The 9,640-nt window shown below is 34.5% G+C and overlaps 1 protein-coding gene across 1 annotated transcript; it reads left to right on the top strand.

Moving 5' to 3' along the window:
- The first annotated feature begins 4,627 nt into the window (after positions 1-4,627).
- LOC116290954 (forkhead box protein D2-like) lies at positions 4,628-6,328 on the top strand. Its single transcript, XM_031698081.2, has one exon. The coding sequence runs from the start codon at positions 5,025-5,027 to the stop codon at positions 5,979-5,981; it is 957 nt and encodes a 318-aa protein (XP_031553941.2). The 5' UTR covers positions 4,628-5,024; the 3' UTR covers positions 5,982-6,328.
- The last annotated feature ends 3,312 nt before the right edge of the window (positions 6,329-9,640 follow it).

The following is a 9,640-nucleotide window of genomic DNA, read 5'->3' as shown; positions in this document are numbered from 1 at the left end:
TAGGCGTTTTTCACAGCGCTGTATTCTTCTTTTTAACAAAAACAGATTATTGATCAAACAGGATACAAACTTGTCGATTCATTTGCTACAGTAAGGAATAATTCTGACTTCCTAAGACAGTACAATGCTTTCCAGAATCTTTCTAGAAAATTACTAAGATTCACCTGGTTTTTACTTCAGTCTTTTTCTCTCATCCTTAACTTTCCATATAAAAAAAACAAGTTTTACTCCGACACTAATATTTTCTTACTAACTTATCGAGATATTTCTACCTTCGACTGTAGAAATAATTATTTCCCAAACAAAATAAACGTCGCTGATTAATTGATTGCAATAATCTCAATGAATAAATCCCCTAGCTCGGCTCTAAAGCTTAACAGGTGATAGTCTGAAGTAAAATCGATTCAAGGTGAAATTACGTCCAGTTAAATATCATTTCCGCTGCATGCCAAAATGGTTTGTCCTCACACTAAAGGTTTAATTACCGTTGTACATATGTGAAATAAAGGCTATAATTTTGGATTCTTAAATGATATAGTCTAAGGATATTAACTTCCGGCCATGTCGTGAAAAAAAAGCAATTTACAGGGGGAAAAACAAGCGTATTTTGAAATTTTTTTGCGTATAACAAATACATATAGCAATTGTCTCCACGCTAAGCAAACGCAATATCACTCAAGTTCTCTGTCAATAAAGACTTAGGGACTTAAAACGACGGCTATATACGATGTTTAACTAAAGTTAATTCATTAAAGATCTATTCTTTTGAATTTTTCTTCACAGGAATATCGTTTATTCGACCCTTTTTTAGTTTCTATTTGTGATGGGTTTTTCGGTTCGGGTTTAAGAGCAACAGGGCGTCTTGTAGACAAAAGAAAGAAGCGATTCTATTTTAGTTGTAACTTCTTTTATACCAGTAGAAATTAGTGTTGGAGAATACAGATGGTTCTTTGTATTATATCACTTTGATTCTATTCTCTTCAATATAGCAACCAATTCTTAATAATCCTCTTTTTTTAAAGTCATCCTAAACTTCAAATTTCCTCAAAATTTCATCATAAGGTTCCCTCATTTCAATTTCTAATTTCTACTCAATCTCAAGAACGTTTTTAATACGACAAAAACTATTTCAATGGTGTCTCTTATTATTTCAGCTTGTGAACCTAAATGATAAACATTTTGCTATAATTTTAGAGATAAAATTTATAATTATTTTTACACCATCGCTTTAGTAGATAGAAAATGATATTCAGTTCATTCAATTCAGTTTGTGCGTCCTTTCACTGTAAAAAAAAGTTGACTACAAAACGCTTTTGTTTTGAGTTTAATTCTTTATTAAAGCTCTGTCGTTCGCTGGAGAATTGATTATCCCTCGGCGGGACTAATCCTCGATAAAGTGTGTCATTTTTATTGTTTTTATATTAGACATAATGAAATGAAATGAGAATACAGTGATCTTATGCTGTTCGCTCGCGTGCTGAAAATAAAAACCCCTAACAAATCTCTCCTCTTCCAAAACAATCTCGCCCGAAAACTATTTAAAAAACGTATTCAATTAGTAGAATTTGTTTTCTTTTAAGTATTCGTTCGCGTTCTTACTTCTTTATGAATAAATTTCTTCGTTTAATTTCAAACGCGAAGTAATAATTTCATAATGTTTTTTGTATTTTTTTCCCGCCTTTTGAATTGTTTTTACACTTGACTCGTTAATCACTCTGAAGTTTCGCGCGTAAAACCACGCGAATTATGTATTAAGTAATTTTTCAATATCCTTCTCGACAAAGGTTTTCAATATGAACACTTGAGCTAATGATCGAGGTAATTTCAAGTAGGATTTTGATATAGTAGAGCCATTTTTGAATCAAGCGGGTTGTAGATCTTTAACCACAAAGCTACGAAACGTTTGTGAGAGCCAACCCGTAAACTCAAACTATTCGTTTTCGCCTCTTGCCTAATCATTATTTTTGTTTTTGAAATGTAAGATGTCATTTTAAATGTATGTAGCAGAATGGAAAATATTGATTAGGATTCCTGTCTCTGGTTAAAAGTAAATTGTATACGAAGAAACTGTCGTTGACATAATGTGAAAGACATTTTGTGAAGATTTCAAACATCGGCACTGAATTTGTATCACCATTTGGCGACTTTCTGGGAACAAATTATCATAATTATTCGCATTTTTAGCGATAAATGTTCCCTCTGTTTTTAAATTCAAGAAAACAATTCATTTGAAATAATAATTAATGGTTTTGTAGAAAAGAAAAGTCAATAAAAACGGTCATTTTGTACTTCTTGCTTTATCAATTTCAAATCTTTTCAGACTATCATCTAGTTTGTTTAGGGCGGTTTCTTTTTTCAATCCTTTCACATATAGTTAACATTAATAAGGCAAAGTAGCCGAAAAGATGGTAAACGTCGATATCAGAGCGATTATTATATTCTGATTTGGCAAAACCTTCGTGCGTAAGGACTGACAGCTTGCTAAAAAGTAAAATAAAATAAATGGACTGAATTTCTTTCAGCAAGTAGTTCACATATTACCATTAGTAAACGACTCACAATCAACGATTCTGTAAATTTCTACTTTTTTTAAATTGATGCTTGTTTTTTAGGATTTTTTCGTGTAAATCCTACTGATTAGGTCTTCTTCGCTTTGGGATTTGCTTAAAAGGACAATTTGCTCCAGGCATGAAGAATAGTTTTTTCCATTCGGCATGTAGGCTTGCAGATCATCGCGATACCTTATCTCGAAATATAGGAATGATATTCCTAATTAAGCTCTCATACAACTTTGTGTTTAAAATCAGATATAAGTCTTCTAACTCTATTTGCATAACGTCAATGATACTACATTGTTACACTAGTTCATAATATGATAGCCAAGCTACACCACTTACCTACCTGATGTAACATGATCGTATAACCACGGCAATTACAACTGGTTTCCGCTCAAGAGAAAATCGCTTCTTCCCCTAAACCGGTTTTTCTTTTGTAACACATCTAAGATATCATTTCAAAGCTTTAGAAAGTAGCGAAATGCGATACGTAGATTGAGAAGTCCGCAGACGGATTTAATAGTTTTCGGACGGATTTTTTTGGTATTTTTGTCTCGGATCGTTTCCTTCGTCCATTTGTCATCGCGGTTAATCGATGGATTTTATGATAATATTCCATATGCTTGTGTTTATTTGCTCTTCTGGGGGACAAAATAAGCAGTTACTAAGCTTTACAAGAGCTTAAGGTCGATGGTAAAATAACATTCTTCTTGGTAGTTTAGTATTTCCATATCTTACGAGTTATTTGAGCCAATGAAAACTTTATCACCACTATAACCAAACGAAAACTGTTGTTGTCTTGTGAAGCGCTCTTTTCTTTCTCTCTCTCTCTCTCTCTCTCTCTCTCTCTCTCTCTCTCTCGTTTTCCGCCTCCAATCCTTTTATTTTTCTCCTTTTTCTTTCATTCTTATAAAGAGTTTGGAATTTACACTTTTCCATCTTGAATATAAATTTCTTTTTTATCACTTTTCATTTCTTGTGCATTCATAGCCTTCTCGATCAATGCAATATTTCTCATTTTTGCTATTTCTATTCTACTTGCTTCTTTTTCGTTTCTCTTCTTTCTTCTAACATTTCCTTTCTCTTCTCCTCCGAATAAACACCTAAGACACTTAACCTTAACCAAACTGCCGTCACTAAAAATCACAACCAAGACTCCATCTTCACGACATCTTGAAAATCCCACCAGATTATTGCCTTTAAAAACATATTCTCTTCTTTAATATTTGATTTATTATCGTGCCCTAAGACTATGATATAGTTAGCCCATTTCTTAATTAATCAAGAGGGTAATGTCTTTAGTTCTGATTCTAGGATCTACAGTGATCAAGAGTGAGAATAGCACTCGTAATTATAGTTAATTGTAAAAAGACAAAGAAATTGACTTTCAAAATTGCTAACTTTATTTGGTTATTAGACTAGCTTTGCTTGCTCGTCGTCAGAGTTAATTCCATAATAGCTTAAAATAGATACTAGGTTTAACAAGAACATGAAATTTTAGCGATTTTTTAGCGTTTAAATTTAGCACATTCTTATTTAATGGCATTGCTGTCTTTCATTTTCGTTTTAGGGAATCATTTCTCTAGGGTATAGTTTCCCGAGACGAAAAGTTTTGCGCCCCAAACACTGAACTTTTAATTTATTTAGTTCCGCTAAGGTTTTATTTTCTTTCGTTAATATTTTCATTCCATCAAATTCATTGGTAATTTATGTGTCAGCGAAATTGTTTTTGCGAATGTTCATTCAAAATTTCTAACCCAATGGATTGTAATGTAGCAATAAACGAGCCGATTTAGCTCTTACTGCGTATTTCCTATAGTTCCCTACGGGATGCTACATTGCCTCTCACTTCCTATCCTAGTGCTACTTGCCATTGATTTAGGTAAATAGCCACCATCTGTAAGTCATTTTCCATAGTTTGTCGATCCCATTAACTTTACTGCGAAACCAAATACCTATCTGTAACAAACAACACAAAGCTTGCGATCTTGGGACGGTAATTACCGCGCGTGTGTGGCTGTCAAAAATGAACAAAACGTCTTTTCCTTAAGGCTGTACGAATCGATTCTTACATTCGGCGTGAGGTTCCTCCCCCTGTCGCGATCCTGTTTAAGTTGACCAAGCGTTCTAAAAGTTTTGATAGGTCCTAATTATAATACACATCAGTATAATAAGCTAATTACATGATACGATGCAAAACCATCAAGCTTCTTCATGTTAATGCGAGAATAAATCTGCAATGCCTCAGGGTTCATAAGTTGTTTTTAAGGCGCGCCTTTCTTAGTGGGTGGGCTGTGTGGCGCTTAACGAATTCAAACAACAGTATAAAAAGCACGTCGGCAGAATCGACTGATCACAACTCAACAGCCCGGACACTGACAACATCTCTTGTATATCTCTTGGCTCTGTTCAATGTAATAAGACAATCTAACGATATTTATCGAAGGAATTTCACGAAGAAACATTATCATGACGACCGAGGATTTTGACATCCATAGAACGGCGTGCAAGGAGGAGAACGATATCATGTCCGCACAAAACGACGAAGGTAAAAATCCATGTTTAACGAGGCTTGAACCGTTCGACACAGACGATAACGACTCCGAAGAACCTGGAATAACAGAGGAGGAAGAAGATATTACGGAAAGTTCTGAATCGATAAAAGCGGAAAATAGCGAGACAAAGCGGCCAGGAACGAGTGTTTCCAAACCGCCATATTCCTACATCGCCTTGATAACGATGTCAATATTACAGTCCCCTCAACGGAAACTCACTCTAAGCGATATATGTGACTTTATAAAACGTCGTTTTCCATACTACAGGGAGAAATTCCCATCATGGCAGAACTCCATCAGACACAACTTGTCTCTAAATGACTGCTTCGTGAAGATGCCTCGAGAACCTGGCAACCCCGGGAAAGGCAATTACTGGACGCTGGATCCAGCCAGTGAGGGAATGTTTGACAATGGCAGTTTCTTGAGAAGACGAAAACGATTCAAGAGGCCGAAGCCACCGGATGGTCTGGGAGGATCTTACGGGCTGCAATACTATTGGAATTGTAATTCATTGTTCTGGCGTTCCCCTGTGTGTGGGACATCATACGCAGCGGCATTATCACCGTACTTACATGGGTACTATCCCCAAACACCATCTTTACAACGGCTTCCTCCTATTCGACCAACAGAGTTACCCAAAGACAAAGAAAAGCCCAAATTCACCATTGAGAGTATCATGGGAAAGGATAACGAGGACACAAAAATGTTAAAGACCACAGACTCGGAGCATCGTTCTCCAGGTCTTTCAACCTCGAACATTAGAAGCCATTTTGGCTCATCTTTAGGTGGAAACACCGAGACTCCTTGTCCGTATAGTTCTGTCAGTCCTTGCCATGGCTATTGCTTACAGTGCAACTATGTAGTAAGATAAACTGACTGAATTACCCAAAGTTTGTCAATTTAGCACCCAATAGTAATGTGGCGACAATTGCAACTTTTGATACCATTTTGAACATTTCTTTGAAACCTCAACACTATTTAACACAGTCATAATTGAGTATTTTCTTCACAAGATCTTTCATTATTCTAGGAGACTATTTCTTGTACTATAATGGAAGCTAAAAGTCTTTAGCATGTAAATAGAACAACTTACCAATCGAATTAAGTTATGAGTAACTGGCGAAAGAATGTTATTTAGGACGTTTAGATGTATAATTACCGATACCATTCAATCAATTATAATCTTTTTTCCGAGTTTTGGGATTGAAATTAAAATTATAAATACAGTTATGCTTGTTTGTCTTTATTTACTTGATAGATTTTCCGTACATAGCTTAAATATTTTTAAAAAGGGTTTTTTTTAATATACATTCTACTGTAGTTCTGGAATATTATCCATAAAAATGGTTATCCACTGAGTTTATCTTTTTTGGATTACTAACGGACCTGTGAACTCAAACAAGTTTTTTCTCAAGAATATTGTTGCTCTTTTTCAATCAGATTAATTATTTTAATATTTTCTTTTGATCTTGAAATTTTTTCTTAGATTTTACAAAATGGGTAGTAAATAATCGACTTTAATTGTAAAAAAGATTGTTTATGAACGCAAAAATTATTAAAGAAATGTTGCTAATTTTGCCTTGAAGTTAATCTCGGAAAATCCGTCAAATTTTACGTACATTCATTGGTAGAATTGATTCTAACTATTATAGCTGGAAGGCTATTTATCCTCTAGAGATTGATGTGAATATCTCTAAAAACTGCTCGAGGCCATTAAACACCGTGTACTTCCATTAAAAAGCTCTCGAGTTATTGTGGGTTTACTAAGGAAAGAGCTGTCATATGCATTTAAAGTTTGTATCAATGCTTAACGATATATCAGTTGTGTTGACTTTGGCTTTAGCTTGTCTAACAAAGCAAGCGTGTGCTAAGATTGGCAATGTTATTAACTCAATATTTACTACTTTGAAAGATCTATTGTGAATCGAAGTTTCAATGAAATGACGGCTTCAAAAGGTACTTAACAAATTGCCGTCATAATTCCCATCTAACTTTTTATATTTGACGATGATAGAGTTGGTAAAGAATCTAGTCACTTGTAATTAACAGACTGAAGTCATTGCTCATCTATATATATACAATTCAGCTGGTTTAAGAACAAAGGAATAAGAACAAATGTTTCGTGTTTGGAACTTGAAGCTTGATTTCTTATCTCTGTATAGTTGAAATGAACTTGCTGCAATTCTCTCCAGCGACTGTGTTCTTGACTCGCTCGGTTTTTGGTGAATTATTCCCAGAATTTCCTCTCTAAACACTTGTAAATTAATGTTAGATAATCCAAAATAAATTGAATAATACAATTGACTTTTATTGAAGCGAATTTCCATCATTTTGCATGCGCTTGGATTGAACCATTTTGTTTTTGCATTCGTGGGAAGTCGAGAAAAAGTGGCATGCGTTTTGAAACAAATTTTCTCACTTCGGAAGACGTTTTTTTCATTCCTTGTATACGAAAATTCTGTCAAGAATAACTAGTCATTTGTAGAAAACATTTATTTGCCTTTATTCAGGAAACCAATCTAGATGCTTATCTCAAAAAGGCACCGAAAGAAATACAAAGAAACAGAAGAACAATCAACCAAAGCAAAACATGTAATCATCAGGTTTTCGTTTTCATTCATCACTGAAATGACGTATTGTTCGACTCAATCAATCACAATAACACATGTTTCTCCAGCCTCTTCAGTTTGTTCACAGTTTTACAAATAGCTTTGGACCTTGGAAGATGTTTACCAAATGCTCTGTTGAAAACTTTTAATTACAGAAAGTTTGGACTTATTTATGAATTACAGAAAGAGATTTGTATCATGTCTCGGAAAATCCGGTGTCTCGGATGAGTTTTGTTTGTGAGGTACAGTAGGCCCGTTCAAAAACAATCCTAATCGTCTTAGCGCATATAATGTACAATATGAGTCGCTGTTCGAACTTCCATAGCCTGCAGGGGGCTAGAGTTGCGTAAACCTCGCAATCAATAATCCATGTGGGAGAAGATTGATTTTTCTCACGGACCCAAGCGATAATGCAAAGAAAAACTTATCAGACTCTATGTTTTTCTTTGTTAGCATAACCAAAGACCGTTAACTAATCTCTTTCCATTTTACTGCCTTTTTATCCTCCCAAAAACTCATTAAATGAACTAGGGAGTCATTGCTATTCTTAGCGTTAAAAAAACGAATCTTTGTGCTATTTTTCTTTGAAGTTTATTTATGAAATGAATTTCAAATCGGCGCGCGCGCGGCATCAAATCAATATATGCTTGAGTTAGAACATCGAAGAGTAATTATGAGAAATTACTTCAGTATATCTTAGAGTATCCGTTACTCTTGCCTTGTTTTTATAAAGCGATATTATCCCTACTTCCCCTCATTAATGGGGTTTTATTTTCTGTTTTTCTACGGCCTCGTAGATTTTGCCGCCTGAAATGATCATCTATCAAAATGCCATTGCTATTATTTTCTTTAGAATCAGTCCATTTTCAGCGCCTGGACATTTTGCAGCGCGCTACGTATGCGTCGGTGGTATCCACGTTTGAGTGACTCAATGATAAACTATGTTAGATACGATTTAAAAATTGCAAAAATATATTATTCTGATCTCCAAAAACGGCCCCAAACAGTCTTTGTTTTATTATATTTATTATATTTATTTTTATTTTATTTTAATTTTGGGGGGGGGGGGGGGGAGGAATGTTAACTTAATAATTATTTTTTTGAAAGCCGTTCTCCTCTCATTCCTCGATTCGTTCATCCTGCACGTTTCGTCTTAAGTTCTCTGCGAGGTGTTAAAACCGTGGGAACCAAGCCATTTTATCTCGCGTTTTATGAGCGGTAAATTGTACTTCTAAGGTTATTGCTATGACTTAACTAATTGATAAATTTGCGAAAAACGTTTTCGATTCAACGCTCTTACTAAACAAGAATTCGGCCCTTGGTCTATTTGTCGAGTGTTATAATTTAATTATTAAGTGGGGGAAAAATAGCAAAAATCGTTATTATTTTACCATCTTGTATCAAAGTATTTTTTATAATTCTGAAAATTTTGGGTTGTTTTTAGCAGTGTTTTATTTTTTTTTAGAAGTCCTTGAACCAACCAACGAACCTTTGAAGTCTGTCAGGATGTATCGTGCTGTTTGGTTTATTAGTTTACTCTTCTAATGTTATCTCCTTCATCTGTTTAAGTATAACGAAAAACATTGACAAAAGATCTTTACTTATTCAAAAACACATCCATTTAAGAGTTTTCTCGATTCTCTCTGCCTTTTTTTTCGATTTTTTCTTCTTCATCTCTTTCTCTCTCTTTCTTTCTCTTCTTCTTTCTTCTTTTCCTTTTCCTTTTATTATTTATTCCGCTTTTTAATTAATATAAGTTTGTATTATCATGTTACTTTAGGCCAACTTCAACTGTCTTCTTTCTTTCCTACTAAGATTGGCGAAAAATCCTTCCCTTAGGTATTCATTCCTTGTTATTTTCTTTATGCTAGGTCATCTCGTTTCTATCTTCAAGAATATAAAACACAAATTATTAGATTTT

The sequence above is a fragment of the Actinia tenebrosa genome, unplaced genomic scaffold, assembly GCF_029948245.1.
Source record: "Actinia tenebrosa isolate PJP-AT-01 unplaced genomic scaffold, QUT_ActTen_1.0 PGA_scaffold15__27_contigs__length_11533743, whole genome shotgun sequence".
NCBI lineage: Eukaryota > Metazoa > Cnidaria > Anthozoa > Actiniaria > Actiniidae > Actinia > Actinia tenebrosa.
This window is presented reverse-complemented; position numbering and strand designations above follow the sequence as displayed.

Excerpts from the sequence above, each read along its gene's own strand:
- LOC116290954 (XM_031698081.2), top strand. The coding sequence starts at position 5,025 with ATGACGACCGAGGATTTTGACATCCATAGAACGGCGTGCAAGGAGGAG.